The sequence below is a fragment of the Zalophus californianus genome, chromosome 10, assembly GCF_009762305.2.
Source record: "Zalophus californianus isolate mZalCal1 chromosome 10, mZalCal1.pri.v2, whole genome shotgun sequence".
In the NCBI taxonomy this organism is placed as follows: domain Eukaryota; kingdom Metazoa; phylum Chordata; class Mammalia; order Carnivora; family Otariidae; genus Zalophus; species Zalophus californianus.
The window spans coordinates 61,299,662-61,322,289 of record NC_045604.1 but is presented as its reverse complement, the minus strand read 5'-3'; the positions used below and the strand labels follow the sequence as shown (position 1 = coordinate 61,322,289).

At 39.8% G+C, this 22,628-nt stretch overlaps 1 protein-coding gene across 6 annotated transcripts in view; it reads right to left on the bottom strand.

Moving 5' to 3' along the window:
• WDR64 (WD repeat domain 64) overlaps window positions 1-22,628 on the bottom strand; it is a 153,832-nt gene that overhangs the window by 123,412 nt on the left and 7,792 nt on the right. For all 6 annotated transcript variants that reach the window (XR_003523036.2, XM_027611248.2, XM_027611249.2 and 3 more), the window contains 5 exons: window positions 11,080-11,182; window positions 8,196-8,299; window positions 4,694-4,723; window positions 3,370-3,480; window positions 685-899 (listed from right to left, as the gene is read on the bottom strand). Coding sequence is in view for 5 of the 6 variants with exons in the window: in XM_027611248.2 (XP_027467049.2) it covers window positions 685-899; window positions 3,370-3,480; window positions 4,694-4,723; window positions 8,196-8,299; window positions 11,080-11,182 (563 nt within the window). In the remaining variant the exon portion in view is untranslated. The remainder of the gene's footprint in view (window positions 1-684; window positions 900-3,369; window positions 3,481-4,693; window positions 4,724-8,195; window positions 8,300-11,079; window positions 11,183-22,628) is intronic.

Here is a 22,628-nt window from a genome sequence, read left to right as displayed (position 1 = left end):
GTCCATTGTTTGTCATATTTACTATAAGTATTTATCCCAGTTTGTTATTTACTTTTATTTTTTAAGATTTATTTATTTTAGAGAGACAGTATGAGTGGGGGGAGGGGCAGAAGGAGAGAGAAAACCTCAGGCAGACTCATGCTGAGCACATAGCCTTACGTGGGGCTCCATACCAGGACCGTGAGATCATCACCTGAGCCTAAATTAAGAGTCAGATGCTTAACTAACTGAGCCACCCAGGCACCCCTCCAGTTTGTTATTTACTTGTAAAATGTTATCTTTTCATGTCCAGAAGTTTTGCTTTTGTCATATCTACCCAATTTTTCTTTGAATTCTGCATTCATTGTTCGTATGTTGAGGATCTGCTTCCATATTCAAGTGCTAGTAAATAGTCATATATGTGTTTTATAGTTTTTAAAATTTTTTTCATTTAATTGCCCAGTTTAATTCATTCAAGTACCTATAGATTTTAATTGTTGATAGCACTTACAATTGGAATTTCAATGGCTAATTTTCCTATCTCTCTTCCCAATTACACTGGAAGTTCCTTGAGGTAAGAAGTGTTTCTTGTTCAACTTTGTATTTCAGATCTCTACCACGGGGTGTGGTACATTGTGTTCATTATATAAATACTTGAACACTGTCTATACTAGAAAAATGGAACTGCCCATGTAATACCCTTACCTTTTAAAGTTCTTTGAGTCTAAGACTTGGCTTTGTAGTTTTTTTTTGGATTTTGCCTGCTTTAGTCCAAAGTCATCACTATTTATGGTGAATTTGTTCACAAAACCACCATCATCCCCCAAGAGGATGTCATCTCTGCAGAGCTGGTCGGGCAGAGACACTACACACACACAAAGGAGGCAGTGATCCATAGGCTTTATGACAAAATAGTTTTCCTACAAACAGAAGAATGCTTTTAATAAGTTATTACATTGCTCTAAATATCCAATGTTAAATATTGCCCTATTATTGGATAAAAGTTTTACTTTCTGATATTTTTAATTTTAGATATTCCCACCATGTGAAAGAAACTTGGAAAAAAAAAAGTTAACCAAGTAAAACTTAATGTCCCTGTGAGCCCAATATTGTGTTTTTGGGTGCTTTGTGGGGAAAAAGGTGAGGTACTCTGGTTCAGAACATTAATGAGATTTTCTGTTTGGTTGCTATGAATGTCCCTCTCTTGGATTTGTAAGGCAATATTAATGGGAAGGATAAAAAGGTTCAGGTGTTATAAAACCATTGACATAAAACTGTATGGGAAACAGGAAAATCAAGTATTAACACCCCAATTATGTCTCAAGAAGTTATCAGGAAAAACATATCCTAAAATCCAAGTTTATCCAGAAATATTCAGCAAGCATTTGTCAAGCTGACCCTGGGCTATTGGGCTGGGTTCACTAAGCTATATAGCCAGGGCTCTCCCAGAATTGAGTCTCTACCTAAGATAGAAGAAAAAGATATTTAAATTTTGTTTTGTTTTGTTTCCTCTAGAATGAGTGAGATTTGAACATATGTAGAGCTTCATTCAGTCATTCAACAAATAATTATTGAGTACCTATGGTGTGCCAAGAACTATTCTAGGCATGAGCCATACGGTGATGAATAAGACAAGTTTCTGACTTTGTGGAACTACCGGTCTAGTGCAGGATACAAGTATTAAAAAAAAAGCAGATTATTTCAGATCATGGGAAGTGCACTGAGGAAATAAACAAGGGTGCTATGATAAAGAGTGACCGGAGAAGCCCCTGTAGGTCCCATGGTCTGGAAAGGTGACCTTTGATTCGGCACAGGAACTGGTCCAGAGAAAGATTCAGAGGCAGTTGAAAGGAGGAGCCCAGAAAGAGATGAATGTCGAAAAGATAAAAAGGGAAGAGCCTTGTCCTGCATGAGGCAGAAAGGAATGGCAGTGATGGATGCAAGGATATTTTGCCTCCAGAGGGAGAAAGGAAGAAAGGAAGTAGGGTGTCCTCAATGAAGCTGTAGGCAGCAGAGCTGGAATTTGGAAGAGGACAAGCCTCATAGACTCAAATTTCTCAGGAAAATAGGGGCAAGTCCATCTTGACTGAGAGGGAGAGAGCCTGAGGACAGTAATGGCCTTTTGGAATATTGCCAGGGATGGGAAAGCAGCTTGGCAAGGACAAGAAAGAAGTTGACGGAAGCCAAGGAATCCTCAGATGAGTCTGCGGACCCTGAATTTGTAGTGATGCTGAAGAGTGGTGGCTTTGTGTTTCCTCCAGGAAGGCTGAGCCCCCGTGAAGGCACAGAGACAGGCTGTCACATCTCACCAGGACTAGAGTTTCAAAGGATTTAAGAGAATGGAAGGTGGGGATGGCTTCAGGCCAGATGGTCTGCCCAGGCAATGCAGGCAGGAAAGCAAAGAGAGGAGAGGAAGGGAACGGAGAGTGGACGATGATGCTCTCAAAGGACTGGAGGCTTCTATGGGGCTGAAAATGCAAGAGTGAAAACTGGAGAGAGCTGGACAGAGAAGAGGCTGCAATCAAACTGCAGACCGTGAGATAGTAACACATCACATAATAAAGGACATGAGGCAACAATCCACATTCTTTAAAATCATCCTGGCATCACTGGCTCGTTATAGCAATGGACAGAGGAATGAGAAGTTTGGTTTTTCACTGAGCCCTAGGGACAAGTAGGGCCCAGAGGAAGGCTAATTATTTCTGAATCCTCCTTATCCTTCAGAGTCAGCCCACTTCCTGAGGGCATTTTTTTACAATCTTGCCTCTCCCTGAACTCCTATTGCCCTTGTTTTTTTGTTTTTTTTTTTTTTACTGTAAAATTTGCTGTACCATTATATTATATATTATGTTTTTTCATGAGATCTTTCAAGACTGAGTTTTCTTTGAGTGCAGGGAACATGTTCATTACTTCTATATGCCTGCAAATAATCAACAAATATTGTAAATTACTTAAGTGGTAACATCTGAGCCACTGAAGGAATAACATTGGCATCTGCCCCATTAGATATTTTGCTAGAATTAGTCATTTGATTTTTAGTAATTTTCTTACCAAATGAAGCTGAACTGAAGAGAAAGGCTTTGAACTTGATAACATGAGCATAATCAAAAAGCTAATACTAGGATTCAGAGAAGGGTATGAAAGAAGGAAAGAATTATCTTCTTTCTCTCTCAAAAACAAAACAAGTATCACCAAATTAAATATGCACCAAATGGAAAGAATGTTCCTTTTTAATTAGCCTCACAGAAAATTAATGATGAACTCTATTAGTTAAACCCCCTCATTTTATATATGAGGAGCTGACATTCAGTAGAGGAAGTGGATTGCTCAAATCCTACCAGGATGGAAAAGACAACCTTAGTACTTGGAGCATTTTTCTTGGCACGGTACCTGGCCACTGCCTTGAGCTTTATAATCCCAGACAATGATGGTCCTTTCTGAAGTGGCAACGATTCTTTTCAGCTGTGAGAGGTAGTCACATCCTGTGATCCAGGAGGTGTCCTGAGGGAAAAATACAGAATTGGGAGAGGGGGGCGTAATATGTTTTGGTCAGTCCCATGGTGATGGTTACTAAAGAGTAGGTTAGTTACATGAAAAGCCCCACTTTGCCCTCCTCCTTGCAGGGGAGCCTTGCAATGTCTCTTCTTTGAGGTCTGGAGGAGAGGCTCTCATCTTTCGCCCCTTGACTCTCACCTTGAGTTTCTCAGCACCACCGGCTGGAAAATGATGAGCTCATGCCTGTTGCAGCTCCCTGGAAGCGCAGAGTCAACAGCAGAGCAGGCGTCTTTGTGCACTCCTCACTTTCCTGAGAACACCTCTTCCCGGGGACGTGGGGAGGCTGGATTAAGCCAGTTCTCTGGCCCTGTCCCCATGCATAAAATTTTTAGCTAGAAAAACCTTAGTGCTCATCTGGTCAATAACCAAGTTGAGCCTGATGAGTTTGTCTTGCATTGCCTAACGTCATCAAGTTGGCATGGGTAGGATCTGCCATGTCAATGGCACACGACGAGCAAGAACAACAGTTCCCATGTAGGAGTGCCCACCATGTCAGACACTCCTGCTGCATGCATTTCAGACCTACGTTAGGAATTCTAATGTTTGTTTCAGCCTTAGAAGCAAAGGCTTAGAGGCTCAGAGAGAAGGCAGACTCATCTGCCGGTGGTCTGGTGCCCTCCTGTGTAGTTCAGTGCATGTCAGCAGGGTGAGAAGGCAAGCATGTCCCCATCTCTCACAAAGCCATGGTGGGACTCTGAAAGCAACTCATCATAGCTTTGCAGCTGCTGCAACTTCGCGTCTCCCATTAGCAATATGGATTCAATAAAATCGGACTCAAATATTTTATGCAAATTTCAAGTTTACAATACAATGTTTTCAAATTATTTCTCTTGGCCCTTGTTCTCATCACTTGGATTGTGTCCGTTTTTTTCATTCCTCACTAGGGGGCGCTGAGGAAAACTTTGGCGAGACTTAATTACTTCCAGGGAGTAATGTCTCCAGGAGAGTCTCTGAAATAAATTTAACTTCAGCAAGCAAGGTGAGGGTCTTCTGCTGTTGCTCAAGGTTTAGTTTTGATCCTAGTCAGTAGACTTATAATATGAAAACATCTTATTCTTAGAGCCTATTGGACACTGCATTGAGACTGTGATTAGTTATGGAGGAACCATCACCACAGTCCCAAATCGGACTTCATTTGGAGTTTATAAAACGTACTTACCGTGACGTTGGTGCTGGTCTGGACTCTCATCTATAAACAAAGGAGGAGAATAATGAAAGCTAGTTGGCACTATAATTAAAATTGCGAATGTTGGCTTTAAAAGAGCACATTATCTCCACGGTTTAATCTCACTTATCATTTCTTTTTCTTTTTCTTTTTCTTTTTTAAGATTTTATTTATTTATTTGGGGCACCTGGGTGGCTCAGTCATTAGGCGTCTGCCTTCAGCTCAGGTCATGATCTCAGGTTCCTCGGATCCAGCCCCACATCAGGCTCCTTGCTCAGTGGGGAGTCTGCTTCTCCCTCTCCCACTCCTCCTGCTTGTGTTCCGGCTCTCGATTTTTATTTATTTATTTGACAGAGAGAGCGAGAGACAGCGAGAGAGGGAACCCAAGCAGGGGGAGTAGGAGAGGGAGAAGCAGGCTTCCCGCTGAGCAGGGAGCTGGATGCGGGGCTTGATCCCCATGCGGGGCTTAATCACGATGTGGGGCTTGATCCCAGGACCCTGGGATCATGACCTGAGCAGAAGGCAGACACTTAAGGACTGAGCCACCCAGGCGCCCCTCACTCCTCATTTCTACCTTCTGTGAGTTTCCTTGGTTCTCATTTACCTCAAAAACCTGGCTCTGTGTTCACCGCTCACTTTGGACATGGTTGGTTGGTGCTTCTGTGGCTTGTCTTTAAGCCTGATGACTGTGCTCTTAGAGTCTTATACTGTATGAATGATTTTTCCCTGTTTGCAAACTGCTTCCCCTTCTTTAGTTATTCAGAACAACATAGGATATAAAAAATTGGGAATGCAAAATAATACAGCAATGGCAAGAGTAGTCCAAGATGCTAACTAGGTCAATATGAATACAGCTTGATGTGGGGGGAAAAATACTGTTTCATTTGAAAGTTATCTCTCAGGTTCCTGAGAGAGGTAAGGACACTATCCAGTGGGCTTCCTCTTTTACTCTTTTATTCATTTATTGCATGAATCTCATGCCAGGGTGGTGTGCTGGTTGAGAATCATAGATTTATTCCATGCAGAGCTGTAATGTACCTGAGCAGCCTCTTCTCCCCTTAGGGCATGCTAATTGCTTCCAAGGTCAAGGTCAGGATTTGAAGTCTATTAATGACCTAGTTTCTTTTGCATGGTCATGTGGTCTTGGGAAAAGTACAGAAAATGGCTGCCCAGAAGGCATAGATTATGTGAAAGGAGGGGAAAGTAAATTAGATCACTGAAACTGTTCATCATGGTTATCTCAGACTGTCTTTCATCTGAAGAGTTCAAAGAGGCTTTTCCAACCAGGGACGTTTTTTCCAGATAGGAAAAATTAAGTGCTCTCAGGAAACTGGTGAGCAGAAAATAGGACTCCTGTGGTTTTCCTCTCCTATTTCTCTACTTCCCTCCCTAGTGGAAAGCACATGTTTAAATTTCTTTTATCATCTTTAAAAGTTACATAATCCTTATGGATATCTTCGAAATTTTGAAAATCTAGCCTTTTTTGCAAGAACTTTTCTTAATGACATTTACAGTCTCTATCACCAAGCCCTCTCAAGAACACTATGAAAATCTTTAACTGTGTTTATTCTACTTTACAGAAAACCTAAATTATGGATTAACCTATTATAAGATATTTTGTGTTATTAATGACTACCTTTTAATAAATTTTTCCTGTGACCTACCTTACCTTTTATTTTTTCACAGAATGTGTCATCCTATTTGTAAGACATGCAACATTCAAAATGCTATTTACTCCTGGCATATCAAATCTCCAAGTAATTTTTAAGCAATTTTTTTCTCTCCAATTGCATGGTTTTTGTAAGAAACAGATGTGTTAGTGTGTTTGTGAGTATACATGTGTGCACCTCTAAGCACGTGTGAATGAGTGTGTGTGCGCGTGAGAGAGATGTCTGTGGAAAAGTGAAAATGCCACCTCACTTATGTCACATGATCCTGAACTATTTCATTATGAAGATCATTATTTTTCTTCTCATGTTCTTCTTTACATTCTGTCCTAGTTCTATTTTTGAGGAAATAAAGGTAAGAAAATGAGAAGGGAAATAAGGCACCAAGGAGAAAAGAGAATGAGGAACGTTTTCATTTTATATGAGGCAATCTAGTTTTGTTTTCGGACCATTTGTCCATAATTGCAACTACCAACATTTCCTGAGCGCTTGCAGTGATGCTAACTCAGCACTTTGTGCGTATTAACTCAAACAGCACAACTGCCTCAGTTCTGAATGAGAAGAGAAGCCGGGGCATGGAGATGAATAGGTAACACGCACAGGTGGCAAGTGTCCGAGCTGGGCAGGGATGCCAGACTCCACGTCCACACCAGCAACCTTCCACCGCCCCTCCCTGGGGCCCAGACAGCCTGCTCCTCTGACGGAATCCCGCTGCTCTAATCCCTGAGGGACTAAACATTACTGTTGAAATTTTAATCACGTAATGATTATTTTAAATATAGTTTACTTGTATGAAGCTTGTTTCTAGTTGGAAATGAACAAATAATTGGAATTATTTGCTTTGATATTTACTTTTTTGATATTCACTTTTATTTTCATAATGAAATACTGTGTGGTATATCATTATACATTCCAATAAAATATCTCATCGTTTGGAAGTGAAAGCTCAAAACTTATAAATTTAGAACTATGAGACAATAATAGTAATGCCCTACATAGACATGGGAATTGATCGTTCATATAGTGCTTCTACGTTCATTGCGTCATTTACCCTCACTACAACCCTCTGAGGGAAAGAGGACCAGTTCTGGTGTCCTCATTTCATAAATGTGAAAAGAGGAATGAAAACATGTAAGTTGGCTCATTAAGTCTCCTATTTAACAGCATAGCTAGTAAAATAGAGGACCCAGAATGTGAGCCCCTTTTAACTCCAAGTCCAAGGTTCTTGTTGGGACCTTCTATACTTGTTAGGATTATGACAAAAATCACTTGGCTTGTGAGTTTTTCTGATTTTATCTAAGAAGTTATTCAGGATCATCCTTTAATTATGCTGATGCCACATGGTTCAGTAAGACTCCCTGAGGAGTGCCTCGGTGGCTCAGTGGGTTAAGCTTCTGACTCTTGGTTTCAGCTCAGGTCTTGATCTCAGGGTTGTAGGATTGAGTCCTGCATTGGGCTCTGTGTTCAGCGTGGAGTCTGCTTGAGATTCTCTCTCCCTGTCCCTCTGCCCCTCCCGCTTGTGCTCTGTCTCTCTCTAAAACAAATAAATAAATCTTAAAAAAAAAAAAAGACTCCCTGAGGAACACTGCCAAATGCAGTTGTCAAAATCTCAAAAATTGCTCCAGGGCTCAGCAATCCTCTCATTTTAGCAACATCTGGCTTTATTTTTTGGAATAACTCTGAACTATGTTTATGTTTTCTGTTGCACCTGATAAATATGCATAATGCATAGACAAAAGAAGGAAGGAAGGAAAGAACAAATGAACAAATGAACGAATGAAAGGAGGAAGGGAGGAGGGAAAAGGGAGGAATCAAAGCTGTCAAATTACCTGGCTATTAAAGACTGTTATTAATCCTTTCTGAGAAGCTGTTATTAGTAAATCCAACTGAGGGATCTTGACAATGCATTTAATCACATCCCGTCTTCTACTACCTGTCAACAACATAATATTCATTTCAATTCTCAGCAGTAAAGATCCTAAAACTCATTTGTTAGGTTTGTTTTTAAAAGAAAAGAGTAAGCAAACAACGTTTTTGCTTAAAAAGTAGAGTAGAATGAAACCATAAAAACCAGCAACTGTTGCTTTTTTTAGCAATGATTTTTTATTTAAATTCAATTAGCCGACATACAGTACATTGTTAGTTTCAGATGTAGAGTTCAATAATTCATCAGTTGCATATAACACCCAGTACTCATCACATCACGTGCCCTCCTTCATGCCCATCACCCAGTTACCCCATCCCCCACCCACCTTCCCTCCAGCAACCCTCTGTTTGTTTCCTAGAGTTGAGTCTCTCATGGTTTGTCACCCTCTCTGATTTCTTTCCATTCCATTTTCCCTCCCTTCCCCTACGATCCTCTGTGCTATTCCTTATGTTCCACATACGAGTGAAACCATATGATAATTGACTCTCTCTGACTGACTTATTTCACTCATCATAATCCCCTCCAGTTCCATCCATGTCGATGTAAATGGTAAGTATTCATTATTTCTGATGGCTGAGTAATAGTCCATTGTATATATGAACCACATCTTCTTTATCGATTCATCTGTCAATGGACGTCTTAATGCTTTTTAATTATCCCCCGAGATACTAATCTGAAATCTATGACACTTTCCAACTCAGTGTGGTGCATGAACTCCTAGAGAAAATATATATACACCCAACCTCCTGCCACATATTTTGCAGAGAACGTGTTTTCCAAACATCTTTTGGAATCATTCCATTCTGAGATTTCCACATCTCTCAGGAATTCTTTCTTTGAACTGTCACCATCATGATTTACACAGAATAAAAGCCTAATATGATCTCAGCTTTCGGGCATAAAAGAATAAAACCACCTTAATATTGTTATTAAGGGTTTGTTTTTGTTTTGTCTTTGTGTGTTTTGAAAAAAAAACACTGGACACCTTCATGTTTTTTGGCCTATGTACTGAATTGATAAAACCACATATATGGGACCTCTTTCCAGCCTGATTAGTTTTTATAATTGTAAACTCTTAGGAAGAGCAAGTGGATGGATCTCATACTCCAGTGTTATCAGCCTAATCCATGAATTCTCAAGGGACGAAATATGGTCCTCAAGGGGGTGCAGATTGGTTCATGGGGAAATGTAAATGAGTTTTGCTCCTTTTGTGTATAAATCACAGACACACAAACTTACACAAACAGATACAGAGTACATCTGACATTAAAATGTCATAGAGTGGGGGAGGGGTGTAGGGGGGTGCAATCAGGGAAAAAAGGTCTAGAAGACTGCTTAGGGATCCCTATAATGAAAAAAATCTGAAAATAATATAATGAAAAACAAATAAAAGGAAGGTTAAGAACACTATCCTGTTCTAAGCTACCGCCATTCTCTCTGCTTACGCTCTCCCCATCCTGGGCTATTTTCAACATGGAAGCCATAATGAACATTCCAAGTGTAGTTCAGACCATGCCTCCCCTCTGTGCAGGTTTCTTGCCCTCTTCGTTCCCCCCACCTCCAGGCCCACACACCTAACCCCACACTTGCCCTCTCTTCCTGGGCTTTCTGCCCCCCCAGGTCTCTCAGCCCCTGCTCAGGGTGGTCTCCCCCCTGCCCTCTTCAAATTCCAACACCATGCTCCCATCTCCAAACCAACTTCTCCCCACACTCCTGCTTTATTCTCCTCCACAACCTGCTTACTTCATTCTTTCTCTATAGCACATTACCATCTGACACATTATATATTTTACTCCCCATTAGAATGTAAATTCCACAAGGTCAGGGATTTATGATCTTTTGTTCACTGCTGTGTCCCCAGCACTTACAAATGTACCTGTCACAGAGCAGACCTTAGCAAATACTGGTTGAGTGAATAATGAAATACAGAACCCAACTGCCATTGAGAGAAATGCTTTCAAAGTTCTAACTTAGGATGCCAGCAACATGTCTCCCATGCCCACTGGCCCTTCTCTCCCCAACAAAGAGGTTATGGCAGCAGGGAGAGCCCCCTAACTTCTGTTCTTTGATGATCATTTCCATGGCTTGAGGATAGGCTCTGGTGAGGTCTAACTGTTGGGTTGAGGAAGGGTGGAAGACAAGGGTGGGCTTGGTTCACAAATGACTGCAGTAAGTTTAGGTGATTTTTAAGGAACACCAGATCTGATCTATACTACGTGCTTCGTCTCAGAATCTGGGATGAACTGGAGGATGGGGCAGATTCTGGGGTTCGCCTTTCCTCCTCCTGGACTTCTTCCCTAGAGGGAAAAAAACCAGAAGTATCAACAGTGGAAAGGGATGGAGAGGATCAAATTTAATAAGAAATGCCGTATGTTCTTGAGACTTCTTGAACTGAGATGAACCTCCCCTTTGTGACTGGCCCAAGTTCACAGTTTTATAGATATCAGGAAAACTTCCATGTGATAATCAAGGGAAGAATGGGAAGGAGTTCTACTTACTAAAAACTTGAAAATTTCATTTTAAGAAAATTTTTAAATAAATGTGATTTCATTTGGTGCTTGGACATGCAGCACTGAGATGCCATTGTACAGAGCTTTAATTCGAGAGCTGAACCTTTCCAGAAAAACATGAATTGTTTCCCCCTCATATTCCTTATTTAGTGTCCTTCAGAGCAATGATCATATTTCAAACTCAAGTGCAGGTATAATTTCTGTTTTAGTCCCAAAAATATTTTTGAGAAAATGTTAAAGCCCGTATTAATTTAGAAAGGAAATTAAAAATATCACCTGAAATTACAACTCGCTGTTTTCTGGAAACGAGGAAAACCAAATTTTCTTCATCCATCTGGGAAGCAAGAGAATCTTCTTCAGAGGAGAAGTATCCAAAGATCTAAAATGCCAAACAACACACACAAACATGTAAAATATCTCAGAATTGGCTATAAAGTAACATATTTGATGTTGGTTGAATTTAAAGTTTAATTTGGATGAATGGTCAACACCTTGCTTTCTAAAGGCCAGGGTATTGCCCATAGCAAGAGAAGGCAGTTAATTATGTTCAACACATCACATGCTGATGGCACATGATTTTTGCACAGTTGCTGATTCTTCTTTCTGATGGATGAATTGGTGTACCAGGCTGGTATCTTTGCTCAGACTGATAGTTCTTTCAAGAGCTAACATTTGTTTGGAAATCAAATTAGCCGTCATCAGACGGGGTCCCCACTGAGAACCTTGACATTGAATTTGGCCATTCTCAAATGGCCATTCTTACCCATTTTCCATAAATCTTTCTGGGCAAGTTTTTTCATCCCTACTAAGGGGACTTTTGGCATTTTAAAGATGGTACAGTTTCTCTATTTAACTGTCCCAAATGCTACTCTCTAGACATTGCATGAAAATAAATTACTATGAAAGAATCCCAAGGAGGAAAAGCATTCTTTGTGAAAAAAGTGTCAATTTCTGTAATTCCAAGGAATTTGAAAAATAAGATAGCTGTTCTTCAATTGTCTTATAGATAAGCAGAAGTAAAATTCTCATAAATTAATGACACAATTATTTCTAATACAGTTGAGACTGGTTAGTGCTTGTCAGTGAATGAACGAATGAACTGTGGAGAAGGTCTGAAGCATTAGTGTATGTACAAACCACTGGGAATCCCTTTAAAGTACAGATTCTGATTTAGTTGGTCTGGGATGGGGCCAGAGAGTCTGTATTTCTAATAAGCTCCTCATGAGGGACCACACTTTTGGTATAAAAGATCTAGAGACTAAGTCCTTTGAAAATAATCAAAACCAGCCATCTATTAGCTTTTTTAAACCACATTTGTTTATTTTGATGCTAGTTAACAGTTTAGCAACTTATCTTAACCTATGTTCCTTCATCAGCTGCTTCACAAATGGTGCTACTTCCTCCTTTACTTTCCCCCACGTCCAGACCTCCCAATGCACAATGACTGCCCTAATCATTTCCTACAATTAGATTTCATTGTGGGAAAGTCAAGATCATCTACGCATTCTCTCTTGTGTTTTCCCTTCTTCCCACCAGCAAAATCAGTATCCAATAAGAGCCCCAATCATTTTTTATCTTTTCAGAAATCACTGCTCATTTTCCATGTGTATACAACCTGTGGATTTAGCATCTAGTGCCCTGGGAAGGATTGAGAAAAGAGAAAGAAGCCAGTTTCCAGTAGACCTATGTTGGAATGGACAGGAATCTTGTGTCATTGTGGTTTCTTCATCCTCACTTATGGATGCAATATCCATTTAGCAGTCATGTATTGGTCTGCAACTTATTATTTATTCATTTTTTTAAGTAGGCTCCCTGGAGCCCAATGCGGGGCTGAACTCACGACCCTGAGATCAAGACCCAAGCTGAGATCAAGAGTTGGACACTGAACCAGCTGAGCCACCCAGGTGCCCCTGGTCTGCCCCTTAGCACTGTGTCATTTAAACCCATGATATGGCCCTCTGGCAAAGAGCATGTGCTGTGGAATCAGACAGCCCAGTGTTTGAGTTCCAGCTCTACAACTACTTGGCATTCAGAACTTGGATAAACACCTTCACCCCCTTATGTCTCAATTTCCTCATTAGTAGAATAAATAAAAGGACAAGGTTCTTTTTTTTAACTGATGTCTAAATGAGGTGATGTGTGTAAAGCATTTTGCACTGTGTCTGGTACATAAGAATTGTTTAAGACAAATATTAGCTATAACTATCATTAGAAAGCCTAGATTAAGAAGGCTGCTTGGAAGAGAAGGAAAAGACAACCACTCATGAGAAAACCGACTTCTCTTTGTGGATAGTACTTTAAAACTGTCAGTCCACTTGGGGATGGAACTGGTTCTCCTCATAAAAAAGACCAATCAGGCAGATGCTACAGTAAGTGGATGGTGTGGGAAAGGGTCACCGGGAGAAGTTCATAGGACTGCCCTAGCCAAACAGAACAGGGAGGGAAATGCACGCAGCTCCTTGTCCTCCTAATCCATCAGGTGCCTGCAGCCTGCGTGTCCTTTCTTAATCCAGTTCAGAATCAGGGGTGTGTCGCCTCAGTCACATGTCCCCACAATGGTCCTTCCTTCCCAGTGCTGCACTGGCCTGGCAAGAACCCCCTTACTCCCCACTGCGGGGTAACATGACTGCCTGTGTGCCTTGCACCCACGCTGCTGTGGCTGATCAACCTCAGAGAAAATCGTCCATTGGAGGGGCCCCCAATCATTCAAGTGCTCCACCCTCCTGGGGCTTCGGTGCCCCCAGCTGTCACCCATGCTTCCCTAGGCGATCACCTTCATGGCGCACAGCAGTAGAGTCAAACCTGCTGCACTCCTGTCTTACACATGCGCCCACCTCCTTGTCACTCTCAACAGCTGACCTCACCTCGCGCTTCAGATGACAGGGCAAGCCACCAGACGAGCGCCGCCTCGGCATTTCTTGCCACCCTAGTTCCAAAACCAACCTGGGTCTGGACACACCTTTTCTTCCTTCCATCCCTTGCAAAGGAAGATATGTTTCTCCTTTCCTAATCTCTCCACCTGTTCTCTGCGTCCCATCCCCTTGATGCTATCCTCAGAGCTTGTCACCTTTCCCCCTCATTATCTCCTCTATCTCTCTCACTTTCTTCTGACTTCTTTCTGTCGTGTTCAAATCTTGCACATCTTTAGGGGGCCCTGGCTAGCTCAGTCGGTAGAGCATATGACTCTTGATCTTGGGGTTGTGAGTTCAAGCCCCATGTTGGGCATAGAGCCTACTTAAAAAAAAAATCTTGCACATCTTCAAATCAAAAATACAACAAACTTGCCAAAGGCAATTATGGAAAATAATCCTTAGTCCCTTTCTTGCCCTTCTGTCTTAAGTTTCCTGTTCCAAGTGTTGTAACTCCTCCCACTACTGTTGAATTTGAATTCTTCTTATCTTCTTGAACTCTGACGCTTTCCCCTCTATGTTAGTCCTCTGTTACTACTGAAACAAAGGACCACAAACATAGTGACTTAAAACAACACCCATGTATTAGCTCACAGTTCCATGGAAGGCCAACATGAGTCTCGATGGGCTAAAATCCAGATGTCAGCAGAGACGTGTTCTTTATTGAAGACTTGGGGAAGAATCTGTTCTAAGCTCATTCAGGTTGTTGCCCTGAGGTCCCGTTTCCCTGCTGGCTCTGACCAGAGGCCACTCTTCAGTCCCAGGACATGGCCCTCTGTCTTACACCAGCAGTGGCCCTTCAAACATCACACTGGCCAACGAAGATAATCCAGGATAATCTCCCTACTTTAATTCAGCTGATTAGTAACATTAATTGCATCTGCAAAATTCCTTTGTAGCAGCACCTAAATTAGTGTGCGATTGAATAACCAGGGCATGGGAGTCTCCGAGGTGGCACCTTTAGAATTCTGCCTATCAGGGACGCCTGGGTGGCTCAGTCATTAAGTGTCTGCCTTCGGCTCAGGTCATGATCCCAGGGACCTGGGATTGAGCCCCCCATAGGGCTCCCTGCTCCGCGGGAAGCCTGCTTCTCCCTCTCCCACTCCCTCTGCTTGTGTTCCCTCTCTCACTGTTTCTCTCTCTGTCGAATAAATAAATAAAGTCTTAAAAAAAAGAATTCTGCCTATCATACCCTCATTTTTATTTTTTTATTTTTTTAATTTATTTTTTTAAAGATTTTATTTATTTATTCAACAGAGAGAGTGAGAGAGCACAAGCAGGGGGAGCAGGAGGAGAGGCAGAAGCAGGCTCCCCACTGAGCAGGGAGCCCAACACAGGGCTCTATCCCAGGACCCTGGGATCATGACCCGAGCCAAAGGCAGTCGCTTAACCATCTGAGCCACCCAGGCGTCCCATGCCCTCATTTTAAAAATGCAGTTCAGTATGATTTACATTACTTGTGCAAAATACAACAAAAACATGGCCAACACTTGCAACCAATTTAACTCCATACAATAGTGGGAGATAATAATTTTTGGATAATAATGTGAAATGATGATGTTAATGATGATTATTTCTGGGCTAATGAATTCCAGTGTTTCTCAGGGTCGGAGAACTGCACACCGTATGTGTTGTCACCTAATTTGAAATAACGTTCTATGTGTCTATAATACCTATATTTTAAAAAAGCAGTTGACAGATAGTTATTTAACTCAATTTGCAATTTTGGGGTAATTCTTACAGGCACAGTGATGGCATATCTGTTAAATGTCTGAGAACAGATGTGGGAGACTGTCCTTTGAGAAGCCATATTGGTGCTTTCGACTAGCGATTGGGTCCAAAGCCAGATTCTATGCCTACTAGTCAAATGACCTCAGGCCCATTCCTTAATTTCTCTGTGCCTGAGTTTTCCCATCTGTAAAAAATAATTACCCCAACCTTATGCCTTGGTGTCAGAATCAAATGAGGAAATCATAATTAGATTACTTAATAATTAGGAAGATAAGAAAGTACCTAGATGGCTCTAAGTACCAAGTAGGAAGGCAATCGATGTCAACATTAGAGTAAATATAATTCTCAGTTTTATAAGAAACAGTACGGAAGCAGAGCTCAGGTGTCCTCTTTGCTAGTTCAAAGCAGTCCACTGGGTACCTCTGCTCCCTGTCCAAACAGCATATCATCCATGCAGTCTGTCCTATATGTAATTTGTAGTCACATCTATAGGTACTTGCCATCCTTTAGGACATCTGCTCTTATGGAAATGACAAATTTTGCTATTCTGACTTGTAATAAGACAATATTACACTGCTTACCATAAATAATTTCCAAAGGATGCTAAAAACTACAATTTCCTGAGGAAAAATTTAAGAGCCTTTTTACCAGATAAACTCCAGAAGATACAGCTAAAGCTTTACATTTTGAAAGGAAATGTTTCAATGGAGCAATGTTTCTAAAAAGCAGAAAACATCTTTCCTATGGTGAACTATAGCCTCAAGGATCTTAAATTTCTCTTTCAACAATTTAAATTTCAGATGAGTCATTGTGCATGTGACATGTCCAGAATACTTTATAACTAGTATTAATAATGCATTAGAGTATTAATTTTCTTTAACAATGTTATTTAAAGGACTTGCTCTATGCTTTAAGTGATTTATTTAACTACACTTTTTTCCCCCTGATTACATAAGGAACATTTAGAACATTCAAAGAAAATAAAAAGCAGACAGAAGAAAATAAAAACCTGTATTCAACCTATTTTTTAACTTACCCTGGAGCATTTTAAAAATATTTTGGGGGGAACCTGGGTGGCTCAATCAGCTAAGTGTCTGCCTCTGGCTCAGGTCATGATCTCTGGGTCTTGGGATCAAGTCCCGCATCGGGCTCCCTGCTCAGCGGGGAGCCTGCTTTTCCCTCTCCCTCTGCCTTTCCTCCCTGCTCATGGTCTTTCTTTCTCTCTGTCTCTCTCTGTCTCAAATGAATAAATAAAATCTTCAAAAAAATACTTTTGAAGTTAGCAGATACAGTTTTAGATTTATAATAATTCACTTAAAATCACTTTGGGGTGAACACAGTCATAGGCATCCCATATGGTGTTACATGCTTCCTTTTAAAAATTAATTTGAGTATGCTCCTAGAAAAAAATGTGTTTATGAATTGCCCACTGGAAATGTAGAATAAAGTTGTATTGTAGGGAAAGTGGATTGTATCTGTATCAGAATTACCACTGACTAGTTTTATAAATTTAATACCATCACATTTCCTTGGATCTCTTTACATCTAATTTTTCTCCTTATAAATTAAAAAGGCAGGTCTAGGTGATGTTTTAGTTGTGTTATAAGGTTTCATTATTCTGTAAATGTCCATTTTTCCAAGTGCATTTGAATCAGAAACCTAGAAAAAGAAAGTGTACCTATTTACAGCATTGCTGTAAGAGATTTATATTCAGAATCAGTTTTGGGGCGCCTGGGTGGCTCAGTCAGGCTCAGACCATGATCTCTGGGTCTTGGGATCGAGTCCCACATCAGGTTCCTTGCTCAGCAGGGAGTCTCTTCTCCCTCTCCCTCTGCCCCTCCCCCACCCCGCTCGTGCTAGCTCTCTCTCTCTCAAATAAATAAATAAAATCTTTAAAAAAAGAGAGAATCAGTTTTGTACATTCATGCCTGACTTTAAAAGAATAAACCGAGTTCTTCTTACCTGATAAGGTTAACATTGGCTGATAAAAAAGAAATGGTAATCCGCACTGAAACAAAGTTAGTCTCCCAGCGCTGAATTTCCATTTTACAGATGATGGATCTGAAGCCTAGAAAGGTTAGGTCACACCGCTTGGAATAGAAATGCCTCTTAGGAGCACTGGCACAGATAGTTTGTGAGGAAAATGACGGAACAATAGAAGGAGAAGCTTCCTGCAATATTTTCTCAAACCTCGTTTTTCTTCATGTACATACAGTGTGCAGAGGCTGCTCACAAGTGTTTCTATTAAACTTGCGTGTGGTTTATGAGGAACACAAGTGATATAACAGAATAATGTCATATGGAATTCCTGCAGAGAGAAGGAGAAAGTCTCAGCTCCAGGACCAAAACCAATTTTCTCTGTGGCTTTCGGTAAGTCAATTATCCTTTCTGTGTTTCATTTCCCTCATCCTTATTATTGCAAAACATTCCCCTCCACAATCTACATGGTGGGGGCGGGGGCTGTTGTGGAGATTAGATGAGAACATAGGAGGTGTCTGAAAAAAAAAATCAAATGTATATAATTATGTAATTATATAATGTAATGTAATATAATATGTAATATTATGTAATATATGTAATGTAATGTAATATATGTAATATATTTATGTAATGTAATATAATTATGTAATGTAATATATGTAATGTAATATAATTATGATGTTCTAACTGGAAAGGGAAGGAGAAGGAGAAAGAGGGAGTAGATGTGGAAAAGAACGGGGCTCTATTTCCTCACCCACACAATGAAACAATCTGGATCATCTTTACTCATTCCTTCATCCATTTATTTCAAGGACGAAGAAGTGTCCTGTTGACTTACAACAAAACATTTGTGACATAATTCTCTCTCTTCAAAACAGAGAGCCCTATAAAATACACAGAGACCAAATTCTCAGTTAATGGTGTAGAACTCCAGGTAAGTGGATTGACCGTGTCTCATTTGTTGGCACCATGGGACATTTTTTAAGCATTAGTTTTCTGAATCCAAGTGTGTAATATAATATCAACAGACTTCTGTTATTTCTTGAAATGCATAAATTATTTGATGTTGACATGAATCACTTGTTATACACTCATTTTCATATTTTTAGTGATCCAAAAATATTGCATTAGAAATTCAAGCACATGAACCACTGAGCATGTGAAAAATAGTCATTAAAAATTTGAGAACAATGAGGATATGTGATTCTCAAAATTATTGCTACTCCAAGTTTAGTGACAGAGAATTCAAGTTATCAGTAGATGGGACAATATCCAAAGGATTTACACAGTGTGATTGAGCCCAGATCCTTGAAAAAATATGTATATTTTGTACACTTACAACATTTAGGAAAAAGCCATTTCTGTATTCCTACAAAATTACTGTCTTATTGTTCATCTGATTTCTTAAACTCTTTTAATCTTTGGGTGGTTAAGGGCTCTTGTTGGTATATATATATATATATGATATCATATATATTTGTCTTCTATTTTATTCAATAAGTGAGTTAAAAAGACAAAACAGCGACCTTTGCACTTGTAGTCTTGCTTTCAGATCCATGCCCTGGGACCTATGCTTGTAGAGCAGCACTGTCCAGTTGAACTGTTTGCAAAGACAAGAATCTTCTATAATCTGTTCTATCCGATATGATAGTCACTAGCCTCATTGGATATTGAGCCTTAGAAATGTAGTCCTATTTGAGTTGAGGAGTTGAACTGTTAATTTAATTTGAACGTAACTAGCACTTGTGGCTAGTGGCTACTGTTGGTCAGCTCAGCTTCAGAGGATCCCACTCTAGGCCTTTCCATGGTCCCACTCTAGTTCAGGAGGCTAAGGGGCCATTATCTTGGGACCCCAGAATTCCCTGCCTAAGGGGCTCCAAGCCCCCTTCTAGCCCCTGAAGCCTCTCATCCAGGTACATCCTCATGAGGATACACCACACACTACTGGTCGGTGCACCCCTTGGATTGAGGGGTGGCCAAGGCCGAGTGTTCATGGAGAAAGAGCTTAGACACAGGGACTAGGGTGTTCTGTCCGTGTTGTGTGTGCATGGTTCCTCATGATGTAGGATGGAGCCAGTACAAAAAGAAGGGGCATGGGCCGGGGCTAGCTCTCCCCTTGTCTCCATGTTTCAGCGTGAAACTACAAGGTATGAGAATTTTAAATTCTAACTTGGACTCCCAGGGCATTACTAAGGCATATTTGTTAAAATTGGAGGATAGAATATACTTGATTTAATAATTAGCTGAATTTATAATTTAAAAACATTTACATATTTGATATATGGGCCTCTGTTTATACTTTTGCCCAAATAAAAAGGGACATTTTGCACATTTGACTTACCTGTAAAACTAGTTGACAGTAAATAATTTGAAATCACATTCTTCAGAATGAACACTCCTGATCATGGGGGCTAATTGTATCATTTTCTTTGAGCTTCTGATATCTAAACACACTATATAAAACTTTTCTTTCTTATGTTTGTGCTCTTAGAGAACAAGGCCAAATGTCTTCTTATTCTTTCTGAAACGAAGTTGAACTCTTTCTATGGGTTGTGGTCTGTCCATCTTTGAGTTGTTTGTCAGCAAAAACCTGTCTTTGCTGATCAGGACAAATTCCTTCTATGTCTATTTTGACATTTTTCTCTTCTGTCCAATAAAAACATAATGAGAGCCACATATATAACTTTAATTTTTTTAGTAGTCACATTAAAATGTAAAAAGAGTGAACTAGTTTAATTTTCTTTATTAAAAAGATTTTATTTATTTATTTGTGAGAGAAAGAGAGAGAGCACAAGCAGGGGGAGCGGCAGGCAGAGGGAAAAGCAGGCTTCCCGCTGAGCAGGGAGCCCAATGTGGGGCTCGATCCCAGGACCCTGGGATCATGACCTGAGCCGAAGACAGAGGCTTAACTGACTGAGTCACCCAGGCATCCCAAGAGTGAATCAATTTTAATAATATATTTTGAACCTGCTATGTCTAAAATATAATTTCAACATGTAACCAATATAAAAAGTTGCTAGTGAGCTATTTTATACTGTTTTCATATATTACATCTTTGAAATCCAGTGTGTATTTATAATTATGGCATATATCAGTTGAGACTAGTTACATTTCCAGTCCTCAACAGCCCCATGTGGCCAGGGGCAAGTGTTTTGGACAGTGCGGGTCTAGAGTTTCTAAGGGTTCAGTCTCGGATGATGGTCTTTTCTAGCAACGCTTCTTTGAGATTTTGCGTTGTTGTACTTTCCCTGAGGATAAATCCAACATTTCTCAGTCATTCTTTGACTATCTTATTAATACAGCTGTCTGGTTTTACCTGTACCATCTAAGCAGGGGGCATATCCAGATCCTGGCCCAACCTTTGCCCAGGTGTTCTACCTTTGGTAATATCCAGCAGTTACTGTGAAGTTTTATGTAGTGTATTCTGACAAAATGACTAACATTCACTCTAATTTTAGCAACACAAACATTAACTCATGATAGTTCCAGAAAAACAGGTTACCACTGTATAGAAATTCAGGTAACCACACTGCAAATCTCAGAAATCTGCAGCTGAAAACCCAAGACATATTGGAAAATTGACCATTGAATATAAAGCTATAAAGGCAAGCTCTACCAAATAGGCTGAAAGAAAGAAAGAGAGAAAGGAAGAAAGAAAGAAAGAAAGAAAGAAAGAAAGAAAGAAAGAGAGAGAGAGAAAGAAGAAAGAAAGAAGAAAGAAAGAAAGAAAGAAAGAAAGAAAGAAAGAAAGAAAGAGAGAGAGAGAAAGAAGAAAGAAAGAAAGAAAAAGAAAGAAAGAAAGAAAGAAACAAAGAAACAAAGAAGGAAACAAAGAAAGAGGAAAGAAAGAAAGGAAAGAAGGAAGGAAGGGAGAGAAAGAAAAAGAAGTAAGCATGGCATTCATGATTCATTGTCTGATATATGAACCTTGTTCTCTGCTGATCCCTTTCCACTTCCATTTAGATTATATATTTTTATATATGTGGTGCTTTCATATTTTTGCTTTTGATGTCATAATCAAGCAAATATCTAAGTGAAAATCATATTCTTATTTTTCATTTCTTGCAAAAAAGTACAAGCTTTAAAAATATGCTCCACAGTAGAATCTTCATGCTAATCCATAGGTATCCTGGGCTTGTTAGTACCCACCAGAAGTTTGTGAGAATGTTTTTCAATTTCTACAAGCAACCGAAAATATTTATAAGAATTATTAAATTGACATGGAATGTATTAAAATTCAATTACTGTTGTGTTGGGATATCTATTAGCCTAGCTGCATTAATTCCAAAAGTCTGTTTTATTGGAATTCTATTAAGTTTATAAATATTAACAAATTACTGGGGATAGTTGGGATCTTTGCAAATTGAGTCCCTTAATTATTTTCCAGATCTTCTCTTACTCCTTCAGTAAAGTGTCATAGTCTTATACATTCCTTAATAGATTTATCCCATGGCATTTTTTGCTATTTGTTGTTATTCTGAATGGAAACCTTGTTTTGTTTTGTTTTGTTTTTCCTGTTAGTTATATGTGCGAATGTCCAAGAGAGAGTTACTGCTTATGTTTGTGAAAGTTATTGATTCTGGCATGTTTCTCTTCTTTGAATTCTCCTGAACTCCCTTAATTCTAATAGTTTGCCATGTGATTCTATTATATGTTCTTGGTAGACAACTACACAATCTACCCAAATAATGATAATTTGCATTTTTTAGTTACTTTTTTTACATTTTTATTATGCTTTTACTACATATCGCTTCCTTATTATTTTTTGTCTTTGCATTACTTAGAATTTCCAGTAAAGTGTTGAAAAGTAATGAAGATAATAGGCATCCTTTTCTTGCTTTTAACTTTAATGGGAATGTTTCTAGTATTTTACTGTTAAATATGACCCTTGATTAAAGAGGTTTCTAGAAGTCCCTATGGTGAGCACGTCCTAAAGTAACTCCCCTCCTCCCACACACACAACTAGTCACACATTTGTGGAACCTACATCCCTTGAGAATGCCTAGAACCTGTGACTTGCTTCTAACCAAAGGAATAAGGCAAATGTGCTGGATTGTTTCTCCCATGACTATGTTACATTATACAAGACTGTCTTCAGGGACTGTGGAGAAAGCCTTGAAGAAGCAGAGCTGTGAACTGCCTATATAGTGCATCATATGGCAAAGAACTGCAGACATGAGGACACCTTCCTGTCTCCAGCTTCCA